Source organism: Dermatophagoides farinae, chromosome 8, assembly GCF_024713945.1.
Source record: "Dermatophagoides farinae isolate YC_2012a chromosome 8, ASM2471394v1, whole genome shotgun sequence".
In the NCBI taxonomy this organism is placed as follows: Eukaryota; Metazoa; Arthropoda; class Arachnida; order Sarcoptiformes; family Pyroglyphidae; genus Dermatophagoides; species Dermatophagoides farinae.
The window spans coordinates 2,014,201-2,029,499 of record NC_134684.1 but is presented as its reverse complement, the minus strand read 5'-3'; the positions used below and the strand labels follow the sequence as shown (position 1 = coordinate 2,029,499).

Here is a 15,299-nt window from a genome sequence, read left to right as displayed (position 1 = left end):
AACAGCAATGACACATACTAGCATGTTGTATGGAATAAGTTTCGAACAATAGTTTTACAAAGACATTTTATTACCAAGAACATACAGATACCACCAGTTTAACTCTTTACAATTTCTAAAATAAAACCCAATATAAGTAATCAAACAATTGTTAGTTGATTTTAAAGTTTGGCCTTCAAACTAACTACAGGGGTCTGATCGTTATCGGCTATTTGATCAAATAACTTAGACACGTCGGATAATAGTCGATCGTCGCCTGTGACATGGACAAGACGTTTGTCAATAGCCTGTAAATGTATTATAAAGTTCCATTATGGTCATATTTTTTTTTGGTACGTTTCAAGTGTATATACCTGCATCAAGTTTTGATCCGAAGAATGAACCAGACGACAAAATTCCTGATCATCCATTTCCAATGTTATCGATCGAGAATGATCATTATGATTGCCATAGTTCTCGACACCGACTATTCGTCGTCGCTGGATCGATGATAATTGATTATTTGAATCATACAATATAACTATGGTCATGTAGGACAAAGAAAGAGATGATAATTCACAATAGTTACACTGTATACACTAGCTTCAATTCTTACCCCATTCGATTTGTTTTTCTCTTTTAGCGGTGATGATCAAATGTATAGTACAGTCGGCCAATTGGAAAGGCGGCCGAACCAATCGAGCGATCCAATCGAAAAATACCATTTCACTTCCAAGACCTGTCTCGAATTTCTAAAGAATTGCTTAATTCTAGCCATTCATAATAGGTTTCAATTAAAAAAAAAATACACACATTATCTGTTAACAATTTCTTGACAAATGGAAAGTCTGGACCACGTCGGGTGTTCTGAATTTTTGTCCAAAATTGATTTAACCTTTGAAGCAGCATTATGTTTCCCCTAATTTTCATTCGACCAGAGATAAACACTCGTTGTGGATTCATATTACCCAACATTATGGCAACAAGATCATTATCATCGATTGTGATGGCAGCGTCTGGCTTAATCCGGTTGTTGGTATTGGTTGAATCATCATTTTTTGATTGATAACGATAAATTCGACCTCCTTCTGTTTTTGTATCCAATGTCCATGTAGCTATTGGACGACCATTTTGGGTTAAATTTATCTCTATAATGAACGGCATTTGTTTGACCAATTCTGGCTCGCTACTCAAACGTCGTTGAATTATTGTGAATATAACATCCGATTTGAGACCATCAGTGGGCACTATGGAAATCTTATCATTTTCATTAGATTTTAAATTTTTACTACTATCTTCAGTAGATGTTGATGAGGCAATATCAATGAGTAAATGCAAGAATTTGAATGCCGAAGCCTGATTACCGTGTGCGATACGTAATTTCCTTTGAAGAAATCCTTGAGCAAAATCTAGTTGACCATTCAACATACTCAATAAATCATAAGCTGATATCTGAACACGACAATCACAATCTTCGGATGGTGGCTTTCCACGAACTAAGCGGCCACGACGCAAATCAACAGCTAAACATACATGATTATTGTTGATAATAAATTAGCAATATCAATTGTCATACTTACAATACAAAATGGATTCATTCGATGGCATTAACACTTGTACTTCATACACACCAGCCACCGATGGATCAGGCAAACGAATCTCACCATTTGAATTTATTCTTGATCCAAATTTTTCCATAAATAATCGATCCATTTGTTCAGCATTAAGATGTTCGATTATTTTACCATTTGGAACCGATTCTAATGTCGAGATAATAATGAGAAAAAAAAATTCTCCACATTAAAACAAACCTGATAAAATAGCCATGTTATTTTTTGACATTCTTATGATTAAAACCGTGATCGATCAAACTGAATAAAATCAAATGAATAAAAGACTAAAATTTGAAGTTGCCAGATTTAAATGAACAGAAAAAAAATCTGTCAGAGTTCAGTTACAAATTGGAATTACAAATGAAGACAATGCACAAATTGAAGGAAAATTGTTTTTTTTTCTTTTTGATTTAGGGAAAAACAGAAATCAATTGTATATTGTGACAAGAGACGAACATAATAATTGAAATAAAATAAAATGAATAGTTTAACGGCATTGCCAATTTGTAATCGATGACGATCGCTCTTGAATCAACAACAGAAGCATATATAGTGATTATAGTAATAATCATCATCATCATCATCAAAATGACCACCAGTCATTGTTCATGTGTTTTCCATAAACATTTTTCCATTTTCTAATTTTGTTTGCGACAGCAGTTTGAATTTTAATCATATGATGATTGAAATCGTATTCTGAGAAAAAAAGTGTCGATAAGAATCCATCATTGAAGCTATAACATGATTTCATCTGCTATTTTTATTCAATTTTGAAAATGTACATGTAATTGATTAATTTAACCGCAGGTTAATCACTGGTTTTTCATATCTTTCATTCGCGCTTTTTCATAATAACGTCATTACCTTATCATCATCATCATCATCATCATCATCATATTTATTATTTCTATACCTTGCGCAATTCTTTTTGAATATTCAATTCATTTATCATAGATCGATCGTTGTTGATGACCTATTCATTTTCGTTTTCTCTGGTTAGATGAACAAATCAAAAAAAAAAAAAAAAAAAAAATGAGGCCAGAGAAAGTTGAAAAATCACACAAATATTTGAATGGTTGGTCAATGGCCGATGATCAAATCGTATCAACCATATAGAGAGAAAGAAAGAGAAAGAGAGATAAAGATAAAACAGGTGTAGGCAAATATTTTAGTCGAATACGACAAAATAACTGTCAATAGTGTGTCTGTTCAGGTGTTCTGGTTTCTCACTGACATTTTTGATGAATAACAAGTTAGATTGCCGTCAACCTGTGTGTTGATGATGATCAAGAAAAGAAAATCGAATAAATGCCTTACCGAACGAACTAGTGTCATTCTGATGATGATGATAGCACTGCATGATGTCCTTAATGAGCCATCAGAAAAAAACCAAGAAAAACAACAAACAAACAAAAAATAGATCAACGGACCGAATGTGAACTAATATTAGCCATCATGTCAAACGACAACCATCAAGACGATGATCATCTTTTTTTCGTATATTTGTTCGTTCATTCGTTCATGGTACCATAATGGCATAATCGTCATAATGGCTATGGCCATCATCGTCTTTTTTGAAACAAACGACCATCGACCGAACTGTGCCAGAAGCGAGTGTGCGAATTTTTCGGTTTTTTTTCCAGGATCATCATCTGTTTGTTGGCCTGTGAGTGGTTAGATTGGTGAAGAGCCCAATTGCAAAAATCTACTCGGTTGACCAAATCTAATCACCATTGACATACAATTCGATTGGTGATGGTGGTGGTGGTGTTGCAGGTAGCCAACAGACTTTGATCCATTCAAGTGTTAGGCAATGTACGTATGCATAGTGTGCATTCAATATTGCCACCGGATTGATGTCCGAATGTTTTGCCCACAATGATCAATACCACACAAATGTATCTTAACATATGTGGCTTATTGTTTTTACTCATTGCCCATATTTCCAATTGTCAATCATTCGAAGATCGTCATCAACAGTGTTCAACGCGATCAACTCATTTTGGCGTTCATCCATTATCCGAAGATTATTATGATTCATTAGATTGTTCCTCATCATCTTCATCATCATTGCCAACCGATTATGAGATATGGAAAGCCATTAAAACCTCTTTGACTGATTGGCATCGAAATCAAAAATTTGCCTCAGCTGATTCGAATGATGTGAATCGCCATAGGCGATTAATTCGAACAAAACGGGAACAGCTTTCATCTTTACAGGGGGGAGGTGAAGATGATGTTCAGCAATCCCAAACACAACAGCAACAAGTTTGTTATGAACATTTTGGCTGTTTCCGGCACAAAGGACCCTTTGATTATCTCAACACTCTACCTGGTAAGTATGATGTAGTCATTCAAGCAAATTTATTATCGTTATAATTTAGCTTCACCTGAATCAATCGGAACCACTTTCAGTCTTCATACGCGAAAAAATCCAATAGAAGGCGAACCGTTGGATTATGATGATGATGATGATAATGATCAGGATTCATCGACGACTGGTAAATCAATACCGATTCATAGTTCATTCAATAGTACAAATGGTGTGAAAATAATCATACATGGCTTCGGTTCATCAAGCAAACGGCCATGGGTACAAAAAATGACCGAAGTACTACTTCAATTGGATGATTTCAATATCATCAACGTAGATTGGCAAAATGGCTCCAAATTGCCCAATTATGTGCAAGCAGCCGGTAAGTTTTATCTTTTTAGAATAAATCGAGGATTTTAACTTTTCTCTATCTTTATCTCTCTCTTTCTTTCTATCTCTTTTATATTTTATAGCAAACACTCAATTGGTGGGCAAACAAATTGCACGACTAATCCGAAAGATTGAACGCCTGTACTATGTTCCTCCTTCTCGATTTCATTTGATTGGATTCTCACTTGGTGCTCACGTTGCTGGATTCGCTGGTCAAGAAATAACGAATATAAGTCGCATCACTGGTCTTGATCCTGCCTCGCCACTTTTTGAAGGATATCCGGTTAATGTTCGGCTTGATCCAAGTGATGCAAAATTCGTCGATGTCATACATTCGAATGGAGATGGATTTATACGCGGTGGACTGGGCGTATATGAACCAATGGGTTCCGTTGACTTTTACCCAAATGGTGGTAGGGTCCAGGTAAAAAAAATAAAAAAAACCAAACCAAACCAAAACAAAAAGTCAGTTGAAAGAATGAAAAAAAAAATTGGAAGTGAAGAATAATTTTTTAGCAATTTAGATCATCATTATAGTCTGTCTTCTTGTTGTTGTTGTGTTTTTATCAATTTTTTTTTTGGTCGTGTCCAGGTTGGTTGTAGTACGGCGTTGGGAGCCTTAACCAACATACTGTATCATGGACAATGGAATCTTTTATGTAATCATCGCCGAGCTTTCCGCTTTTTCATCGATTCTGTACATCAGGATTGTACATTTCGAGCATTCTCCTGCACTAGCTATGAGGATTATGTCCGCGGACTATGTTTCTATTGTGGACCTGATGGCCGTCGATGTTCGAATATGGGCTATTTTGCCAATCTATCACAAGGTCGTGGTCAAATGTATCTGATCACCAGAGATAAGGAGCCATTCTGTGGTTTGTATTTTTCATTATGTTGTCTCATAAATTTGATACCAGCGTTTCTTAACTTTGTTTCTCTATTTTTTGTCAATCGCTAGTAAATCAGTTTAGGGTGCAAATACAATTCACTAAAGAACAAGGTGTAACCTGGGGTCAGATCGAATTGCAATTGATAAATGCAGATGGAATGAACGAAACGTTTACTTTAACCCAAGAGGTGGATCAACTCAAAGAATCGGAACGAATCCAAGGTTTGATTGTGGCACATCCTAAATTGACGAATGTGAGTGAAATAACCCTCACCTATACAAAATATCGAGGCTGGATCTACTATGGTCTAAATGAATGGCATATCGATCGTATCGAATTATTGGACAGTAATTTTGTCATGTAAGTCCATAGATTTGTACATTGAATGATGAACAAAAATCTTTAACAGAACCATTCATTTTGACGCTATAGCAAGACATATTGTCGACAACGAATCACATTACCTAATACAGTACCGGTTCATTTGAAATTATTTGCCACTAATTGCACTATTAATCTCAACGGTGATAATCATCAGCAAGGACTTTTTCCGAATATGAAAAACAATGAAATAAATGTGCCTGAATCACAAAAACAAATGCCGGTTAGAACCGGTACAACGTGGCCACCAAACATAATCAATACACATCCTTCTGTCCGTCCTTCTATTTATGCAGCTTATATGATAAGACCAACAGGTGCCGAACAACACTTGACCACTGCCATCTCAAATCCAAGTTCTTTACAGCCAATGCATGTATCTTATGATTATGATATGGCTAGTGCAGGTGGACCATTTCTAAGTCAAGACCAAAATGGACAATCTCCACCCTTATTCGAATTGTTGCCACGGCATTCATATGGTCGTGATCGGACAAACAAAGCTGAATCAATATCCGATAACCAAAATTCTGATTCCGTTGATCAATCAGCTAATGTGAACCATCAACAACCGCAAACAAATAGTATTATTACGCCCATACTTAATGGAGCATCAAGAATGTTCTGGAAATTCTGGACTAATTTTAATCAGCCCCCATCACCGACAATGGCAACATCTACTACAACAGCTAATCATTCGGCATATGGAATGACATCAACACTTCATTCGCACCAAATGGCATCAGCTTCATCTGGTACATTTGGCATGAGAGCGGTTCCATCATCACCAATAACAATTCAACAGCCAATAGTCGATCGAATTCTCATTTTATCTCCTATGACAGGATTGAGCGAGCATCTTCAGAAACCAGAACCAAAATTGGGCAATGATATCGACAATAATATGAATGTTGGGCAAGAAATACTGTCTCAATTTGAAAATGAAGATGATCAAGAAAACACCGATATCAAAAATAATAATCAGGATGATAATGAAATAATTGGAACTAGCAAAAAACCGTTCCGTGGTGTTGGTGCAGACAAACATTATATCCTATATTCAATCATTCCCATGGGTAGTACAAATAATGATGAACAGCGATCATCGATCAGTCCAATTCGTCATACAACAGCTACTATTATGTTGCAGCCTATACATTTAATCAATACATATCAAGTGATTCCCAGTAATAATTACAATGACAATAATAATAACATGATGATCAGTACCACAATGATGACACCAATAGTATCATCATCGAAAAATAGAAACCTACTTTCTCCTTCGGCACCACCATTAGAATGATTCATGAGATAATTTGTGTTCATTTTAATTGCATTAAAACAATTGATGATGATTATCGATATATATCAACTTATTTCGTAATTGTAATGATTTTTTTTATTGTATTCATCACTCTTATAATATAATGAAATAGGAATTGTGTTATTTTAATTAAAATAAAATTTAAAAAAAAATAAAGAATATATCAACGTATTTCGACATTCAATTCTTTTACCAATGTTTCTTCGATTCGATGATGTATGAGATTTACTTCATCGTTAGTTAAGGCACGTTCATGGCTACGATATACAATCCGATAACAATTGGATCTACGGCCATCTTTCGGTCTAATCCATTCATCCATTAGGTGTGCTTGTTCGACTAGATGGCCTCCTATTTCTAATATAATAGCATGAACATCATTGGCTGACCATTCAACACATTCTAATGGAAGCCAGAATGAAATGTCAAAAATTTTCTGTGGATACGTCGATATAGTTTGATATTGATATCGTTCGAAAGGCTTTAATCGGTCAAATTGGACAGAAAAACCGGTATCTCGTGTCCAGAATAGACGAATATCTGGTATGGAATAATATAGCATTGCTAACCGTTCAAGACCGAATCCTAAGGCCCAACCGATTCGATTTGAATGACCATCACGATCAAGTATGCTTTGTTCGACTATACCACAACCAAGCATTTCTAACCATTCAGAATTATCTAGGTCTTCATTATCACCATCGGTGAAATTTTTGCGAGGTAGTTGAATTTCAAGCTCCCAGCTTGGGTGAGTGAATGGAAAATAAGCAGGGATCCAACGCATTTGTATTGGATCACCATCTTTAGAATCGAACAATAGATGTATATAAGATTCAACTTGAGATTTCAGCTCATTTTCCACAATTCGAATGGCATCCAAATTATGTCGTTCTTGACAATAATTGGTTCGATTTTTGTTTGATTCATCAAATAAACTGGTTGTCATCTATGAATTAGATTATCATATCATCAAATACCATCAATCGTGAATATCAAATGATAATTTACCCGGCAATGTTGTTCGGAATAGAGTTGAACAATTTCTGCCTGATGAAAAGCAGCATGATGAGTACGATTCACTTCATCTCGTCGATAAACATCGCCAATTATCATGAATTTCGGATCATATGATGCTTGATTTGCTACATTTTTCAGATGTTTGAAACATTCACTTTGGTGAGCCGAAGTATGAGAACGAAGAACGTGTTGTCTATCAACATAGAATGTATCTGCTTTCGATCGCGATACATGATTGCTAGGCACGAGAATAGAATCGAAATTTTGCCAAGTGGTCACAACTGGATCAGGATAATGAAAACATTCAAAATCATTATAATGTTGACGTAATGATTCGGCTATCAAATAAATTGGATTGCCCAGTGTTTTGTACAATGGATCAGGTCGTTCAATCAGATCGATCACCTTGTTTGGTATATTAGTCCATTCATCTGTTCGATATTCGCGATCCAAGATTTTTAATGATTCACCAACGGGCCGATCACCAAAACGCTTGAATTTGTAACGAATCGATTGTCGAAATAAATAGGCTGTTGACCGATACAGAAATGGTTGACTAGAATTGCTAAAAATTTTGATGATTTGAACGACAGATTGATTCATATCGATAATGATGATAATTTATTTTAATATCGACAAAGTCTGTATTTAGAATCTTGGATTGCCGGTCACGGCATGGTGAAAAATTTGTCCGTCATATACTCTATGAATGGATTGAAACTCGGCTGGACATTTGATTTGTTATTGTTTTGCTTGTTGATATTTGTTAAATTGCATCACTTTAAATTTCTTGTTTTCAATAATTTTCTTGATAAATTTTTTGAATAACATCAAATTAAAAATGGGAAAACACGAACCATTAACGGCCAAAGCAATTGGCAAACGTATTAAAGCAAAAGGATTACAAAAATTGAAATTTTATTGTCAAATGTGTCAAAAACAATGCCGTGATGCGAACGGATTCAAATGTCATCTTACATCGGAGGCCCATCAACGACAATTGCTATTATTCTCAGAGAATCCGAATCGTTATATGGATGAATTTTCTTCGGATTTCCTCAAAGATTTTCTACATCTATTGAAACGTCGTTATTCTACAAAACGAGTGCTTGCCAATCAGGTATATCAAGAATACATTAAAGATCGTGATCATTTGCATATGAATTCAACTCGATGGTGTACGTTAACTGGATTAGTTAAATGGATGGGACGAAAAGGAATTTGTCATGTAGAGAACAACGAGAAAGGCTGGTTTATCACCTACATTGATCGTGATCCAGAAACTTTGCTTCGCAACGAGAATAAAGCTAAAAAAGAAAAAATGTTTCGTGATGACGATGAACGTCAGGCACAATTAATACAAGAACAAATTGAACGCGGTAAACGCTCGGAAATTGAATATCGATTGCGTAATAGCCAAAACACCGATGATACCGATCAAGAATCAAATCAATCATCCAAACAAATATTAGTAAAAGAAGATCCAGATCAAAAGATAACGTTTTCTTTGGCTGTTAAAAAATCTTTAAATTGTCAGCCAATAGCAACAATTTTCAATAACGTCAAGCCATTGGATTCAATTTCCAGTAAAACACAGAATAAAGTCGATACTGAAAAGAAAAGCTCATTGGAATCAAAATCCAAATCAAAGAAATCTGCTCTCGAAGAGATACTCGAAGAACAAGAAAGATGGAAAGCTCGTAAAGCTGCTTCACAACATCGTTCGAATAATAATAGTGGATCATACAAATCGGAAACCTGGATGCAACCGGGCATCATCGTAAGAATTGTGACTAAACAACTAGGATCTGAATATTACGAAAAAAAAGCTCGAATCGAATCGATAGAATCGCCAGGTTATGCTGCCATCATAAAGTTATTATCAAATGGAGATTTGATTCGTGTGGATGAACGTCATCTAGAGACAGTGGTACCGAGTAAATCTGGTTCCAAAGTGATGATACTCAAAGGCTTATATCGAGGACAATTGGCCACTATTGTTCGGGTGGATGAACAAAACGAAAAAATTTTAGTTACCATTGATAGTCGATCATCGGGTTCCTCCGAACCAATTCATTGTAATTTCGACCAAATTTCTAAATATGATTGATTTGAATTAAATTATGAATTTTTGTTTTTTTGTAAATAAAAATATGCCAAATTAGATAACATATATATATCTATTTAGAATTATTATTCGATTTATCTCCATCATCCCTAAAAATATGATAATGTTTAATTCGAATGATGACCACTTACGCCATCATCGAAAATTACGACATATGGCCAAAAAAAACAACAATCAATGTTACGCGATGATGATTATGGTCAATAAGCAAGTCTTTCCATAAAGAGAAAGGAAGAGAACGACAACATTCCAAAACAATCATGTTTTTTCGGATTTCAAATATATTTCATATATGCAACGAAATTAAAAACAAAGTTGTTGTATTAGAGTGTGTATATATCAAAATGAAAATTATTTAGATGCTCATTGGTCATATTATAACTAACAAGGAAATAAAGACAAAATCAGATAGTGTGAAAAGAGATAGAGATAGGGAGAGAGAGAGAAAGACAATAACTTGAAACAGGTGAGAAAATCTGATTACCGATAATGATAATGTCAATGAATGCAAGAAAATGGTCGTATATCACATTGGATCTTGTAAATATATTTACAAGATCCAATGTGACGTGTACCAAGTTCTATACAAATATACAAATGATATTTCGTTTGTTGGACATTTGTGAACAATATTGTTTATCAATATGTTTCCGCATCTATCAACCAATTTCATTCGTTCTTTCTCTTTTTGATTTGTTTTTTTTTCAATTTAGATCGAATCGACTTGAATGAATTTGGATAACAAACAATGATATTTTGGATATATAAATTATAATCCAATGAATAACGATGGATTAAAGAGTCGGCGCACCTCTACACAGTAATGAGTAAATATAATTACGACCGATCAACATCGACCTTTCTCTTTCGACTTTTTTTTTTTTTTTTTTTGATTATTTTTATTTATCATCAAACAAAAAAAATTCTTTTCTCCCATCGAAATTTGTTCACTACGAAACGTCGACACATTTTGTGTCGACCATTTTGGCCCGTTATCGTTCATAAAATGGCCATCATCATCATCATCATCATCATCAGGGATGGATCATCAACATCTTTTGAACAGAGCTGAATTAAGCAAGTTTTGAACTAGATTCGACATGCTACAGTGCAATCATCATCATCATTCGATGTACAAATCCTTAACTCATAACAAAAAAGTATGTGTACTCGAACTCGAACTTTCTCTTTCATTTTCGAATATCAACAACTATTATTATTAATCAAAACTAGACGAAGAGAGAGAGAGAGAGAGAGAGAGATTGGTTGTTTTAGATTTTTTTTTTCACTGAGCATTCAACATTCAAACATACAAGTTATATATGTTTATTTCTGTTATAACGTATCACATGTAGCTATTGCCTATGTGTTTTTGTCATTGTCATCAACGAATGTTTCATTCTATATCTCTCCTTGTTGCGCCCTCGAAGATTCGGTCGTTATCGCTCATTGCTAATGATAACTGAAAATTCATTTTTTTGTTTGCCTTAGGTGTTTTTTTTTGTACATTTCGTCGTGGCCATCGTTTGTTTAACGAGCTCCTGAATTGAATTAGATTGAATCAATTCAATCTAAACAAAATTAGAAATTCATCGTATAATACATACAATTAAAAAAAAAAGACCGATCACATCAAACTTGACACTGAACTGTGTCCATTTTGTTCATTGGATTAATCCATTTTGTTATAAGTGTCACATATGGCCTTGTAATTATGTATATCTTGATTATAATACCCAATTGGAATCAATGTCGATAATTGTTTTGTTGATAACATTTACTTTGATGGCCATGATGTTAAATTGCCATTAAAAAGATAACCCATAACCGTGTATATTATATGTGCTTATGATCATCATATAACGCGTCAAGTGAATTCGATAGATTATGACCAAAACGCATTTGCAACTACCCATTATATATCGATAGCTTGTTTTGTTTTTGTATGTATGTGTGTGTGTGTGTGTGTGTGTGTGTGTATTGATGGCCAATGAGTGGTAGTGTATTTAGTTGGACATGCAGTTGTATTGGAAATTATCATACGGATTGCCAGCCAAACAGCTAATCGATTCAGTTTGTGGTTGGTGTTTACGAAGGAATCTGCAAATCAAACTTGTGTCCATCATCATCAATAATAATATTTCTCAAAATTCTCATCATCATCATCGTCCAGCACGTAAATTGTTGAATGGTCTACATCAGTTAAATAGGTCACAATTTGTCATTGAATCATCAATAATTGGTCTTCATCATCGTGTTTGTCGTAAAATGTCGTCTTCATCATCATCATCATCAAATTATATGGCCAATGTGAATAACAATATGGTTAACAATAGTAATCACATACACAAAAATGGACACCATAATAATAAATCGTCACAATTGCATGATGACTCGTCTACATTGGACAATGTCCACATACCAGATGATGTGCTAACACGATTACCTGATTTAAGTATCGAACATATCCGAGAACAATTACGGCAATGCGATCCAAATTGTAATGGTCGTCTAGAATTGAACATGGATGATTCGACAGGAATCGCCACATTATGCATTAATAGTCCACAGCGTAAAAATGCATTTTCCGGTTTCATGATGGCTCAATTTTCAGATCTGCTCGATCAATTAGAACGTTGGAAAAAGGTAAGGTTGATTACGAAATTCACTATATATTAATAATAATAAGGTTTATTTCAATCAATAGGGTCAAGTTATCATAGTTTATGGAGCAGATAATTTTTTCTGTTCTGGAGCTGATCTTAAAACTATACGTCAAAATAATTTATCCGATCAATGTGGTGCCTATTACATTTCCCAATTAATGCATTCAAATTTGACTCGACTGGAACGACTCCCTATAGTTTCGGTAGCGTTGATTGAAGGAAAAGCATTAGGTGGTGGAGCTGAAATAATAACCGCTTGTGATTTTCGTGTCGCTATTCATGATGCTCGTATCGGATTTGTTCATGCACGGCTAGGTGTTACACCAGGTTTTGGTGGCGGTACTCGTTTGATACGTTTAGTCGGATCTTGTACAGCACTACAATTAATGTTATCAGCCAAATTGATCGATGCAAAAACGGCTAACAAAATTGGTCTCGTACAACATGTTCTTGAGCCTGGTATACGTGGTATGGAAGCTTTAGAAGCAACCAAACAATGGTATCGTAATGAATTTGGTTCAATCAGTTCATTTGCATCACGAGCAATCAAATCAATTGCAGCCACTAGCCTGTGTAATATTTCCACCGATAAAGCATTGGAAATTGAAGCAAATATATTCTGTTCAGTTTGGGGCCGTGAAGAACATATGAAAGCATTAGCTAGCAATATTAAACATAATGGATAATAAAAAAAAAATTATCCATTTATTTATTCATCCATTCATGTGTATTTGAAATCTATTAATCGGAGAAATCAATTTACCATTTATTTGTCAATAACTAGATTATTATCGATTCATATTGTCATATTTGAATTCTATTTCTAATCATTCATCCACAATATATTATTGATTGATGGATGGATGTTGTGACAATTTATACAAGATATATTTTATGTTGTTTTATTTTTTAAACTGAAATTGAATTCACATTAAAAAAAACAGAAAAATTATCCGAAAGTAAATTTAATAATATGACCATAATAGCCATTATTATTATTATGATTGTGTGTGACAAACACAAAATCATTGAAAAAAAAGAAGGATACAATACAACAATGTATATAAAATGTCCAGTGATGAACTATATTCTAATTGATTTGACTGGCTCTATTCTCTCAAATTTTTTCTTTTATTTTCTTTGTTGATGAGACAAGACTAGTTTGTCAAGTCAATATCCAAGTCCAAAGGATGTATCATCATCATCATGGATAATGTGACCTAGTTGATGTGTGTGTGTGTGTCATCATTATGTTCATTTCAACTATGGACAACAGGTGGCGACAATAGACATGACACCTTATTCAAACAAAAACAAAAAACGAATGAATAATCGATAGATTCATTTTGTGTTTTGACATGGATAATTTTTCTGTATATGCATAATGCATTAATGGTGACATGTTTTTTTTTTTTTGACAAGTCAATCAAGTAAACCAATGAAAACATTGGACACACACGTTGTGTTTATCATGTAAATTAGTCACATTGGAAAAAAAACTATGGAACTCATGATGAACCATATCTGTGTATATGAAAATTATGACTATCACCAAAAAAAAAAAAAAAAAAAAATCACTAATCCGGATATAATCCGATCTTAAGATTTTGTGTGTGTGTGTGTGTGTGTGTGAGAGAGAGAGAGAGAGAGAGAGAGAAAAGAGTCCAATCGATTAGGAACTTATAACACATGTTAACTAACCATATATTTACTGTCAGATTAGTGTCATCATTTTCTCTATATGCATGTGTGTTGTGTGTGTGTGTGTGTCATAAACCTAACGAATTTTGGTAAAAAAAAACACTTGTCATACACATATGTGTAAATAAAAATTGTAAAATTAAATTTTTTTCAAAGATAAACTTTATGGCCAATGGCCACTAATGTAAGGACAAATATTAGATTGAATAAAATATTCCCATGAACAAAAACTTTACCGAATATATATATTTTTCCTATTCGGCACTGCTGTTCATATTTATTATTATATGGCCTTATAGAATATATAGATAAGATTTGATAGGATGTAGAAGCAGCCAAGGTGGTCCACATCATCATCATCATCATCATCATCACCTAAGGGCCACACCACCTGATTCTTTGAATGAGCCAATTTGCTTTATAACTCATCTTCTTTGAAGATCACCACCACTTGAACTGTCGGTTTCAAGTGAGATAGAGAGAGATAGAGATAGAAAAAAAATGAACAAATTGACCCAAACACACACACACATAGGTCTATTGTCTAGTCTCACTATTCTTTTGTATCTGTATAGAATGATTGTTGATGTGTTGACATTACAAATTAACAGATATGTTATGTTAAGAGCTCCTCTCTTCTTCTTTATTTGGACTATTTGATTACCATGGATCACGATCACATAGACATACATTTAAAAGGCCACCAAGTAAGTGGTTCGTGTATTGGATGACAAACATATAAAAAAAAAATTAGACCATAAAATGTTTGTGGCCACCTGCGTGCAACTATGGAATACAATTGAAATGATTCGTGGCTGGTGGGCTCCAATAGAATCCAATCCATAACAACAACAACAGCAAAAGGCTACACCTGTGTCACAAACGATGTG

At 34.3% G+C, this 15,299-nt stretch overlaps 5 protein-coding genes across 5 annotated transcripts; 3 read left to right on the top strand and 2 right to left on the bottom strand.

Moving 5' to 3' along the window:
- Nucleotides 1-52: 52 nt before the first annotated feature.
- LOC124496269 (uncharacterized) lies at nt 53-2,102 on the bottom strand. The gene is made up of 6 exons (XM_047059775.2): nt 1,791-2,102; nt 1,560-1,739; nt 793-1,502; nt 596-731; nt 354-520; nt 53-287 (listed from the first exon to the last, which is right to left on the bottom strand). The coding sequence occupies exons 1-6, from the start codon at nt 1,819-1,821 to the stop codon at nt 162-164; spliced, it is 1,350 nt and encodes a 449-aa protein (XP_046915731.2). The 5' UTR covers nt 1,822-2,102; the 3' UTR covers nt 53-161.
- A 235-nt stretch (nt 2,103-2,337) lies between these two features.
- Nucleotides 2,338-7,080, top strand: LOC124496261 (uncharacterized). The gene is made up of 6 exons (XM_047059767.2): nt 2,338-3,927; nt 3,977-4,288; nt 4,380-4,720; nt 4,889-5,174; nt 5,258-5,549; nt 5,622-7,080. The coding sequence occupies exons 1-6, from the start codon at nt 3,471-3,473 to the stop codon at nt 6,874-6,876; spliced, it is 2,943 nt and encodes a 980-aa protein (XP_046915723.2). The 5' UTR covers nt 2,338-3,470; the 3' UTR covers nt 6,877-7,080.
- PheRS-m (Phenylalanyl-tRNA synthetase, mitochondrial) lies at nt 6,953-8,616 on the bottom strand. The gene is made up of 2 exons (XM_047059774.2): nt 7,906-8,616; nt 6,953-7,843 (listed from the first exon to the last, which is right to left on the bottom strand). The coding sequence occupies exons 1-2, from the start codon at nt 8,515-8,517 to the stop codon at nt 7,061-7,063; spliced, it is 1,395 nt and encodes a 464-aa protein (XP_046915730.2). The 5' UTR covers nt 8,518-8,616; the 3' UTR covers nt 6,953-7,060.
- A 30-nt stretch (nt 8,617-8,646) lies between these two features.
- On the top strand, nt 8,647-10,087 carry kin17 (kin17 DNA and RNA binding protein). The gene has a single exon (XM_047059781.2). The coding sequence runs from the start codon at nt 8,756-8,758 to the stop codon at nt 10,022-10,024; it is 1,269 nt and encodes a 422-aa protein (XP_046915737.2). The 5' UTR covers nt 8,647-8,755; the 3' UTR covers nt 10,025-10,087.
- Nucleotides 10,088-10,755: 668 nt separating this feature from the next.
- On the top strand, nt 10,756-13,672 carry LOC124496270 (ethylmalonyl-CoA decarboxylase). The gene is made up of 2 exons (XM_047059777.2): nt 10,756-12,688; nt 12,750-13,672. Exons 1-2 carry the CDS (start codon nt 12,059-12,061, stop codon nt 13,392-13,394), a joined length of 1,275 nt encoding a protein of 424 aa, XP_046915733.1. The 5' UTR covers nt 10,756-12,058; the 3' UTR covers nt 13,395-13,672.
- The last annotated feature ends 1,627 nt before the right edge of the window (nt 13,673-15,299 follow it).

Coding starts and splice junctions, on each gene's coding strand:
- LOC124496269 (XM_047059775.2), bottom strand. CDS start 1,821: ATGTCAAAAAATAACATGGCTATTTTATCAG. Junction 521..595: donor AGAAAAACAAATCGAATGGG/GTAAGAATTGAA, acceptor ACATGACCATAG/TTATATTGTATGATTCAAAT. Junction 288..353: donor CGGATCAAAACTTGATGCAG/GTATATACACTT, acceptor ATACATTTACAG/GCTATTGACAAACGTCTTGT.
- LOC124496261 (XM_047059767.2), top strand. CDS start 3,471: ATGATCAATACCACACAAATGTATCTTAACATATGTGGCTTATTGTTT. Junction 4,721..4,888: donor CAAATGGTGGTAGGGTCCAG/GTAAAAAAAATA, acceptor GGTCGTGTCCAG/GTTGGTTGTAGTACGGCGTT. Junction 5,175..5,257: donor AGATAAGGAGCCATTCTGTG/GTTTGTATTTTT, acceptor GTCAATCGCTAG/TAAATCAGTTTAGGGTGCAA.
- PheRS-m (XM_047059774.2), bottom strand. CDS start 8,517: ATGAATCAATCTGTCGTTCAAATCATCAAAATTTTTAGCAATTCTAGT. Junction 7,844..7,905: donor ATTCCGAACAACATTGCCGG/GTAAATTATCAT, acceptor TCTAATTCATAG/ATGACAACCAGTTTATTTGA.
- kin17 (XM_047059781.2), top strand. CDS start 8,756: ATGGGAAAACACGAACCATTAACGGCCAAAGCAATTGGCAAACGTATT.
- LOC124496270 (XM_047059777.2), top strand. CDS start 12,059: ATGCAGTTGTATTGGAAATTATCATACGGATTGCCAGCCAAACAGCTA. Junction 12,689..12,749: donor AATTAGAACGTTGGAAAAAG/GTAAGGTTGATT, acceptor TTCAATCAATAG/GGTCAAGTTATCATAGTTTA.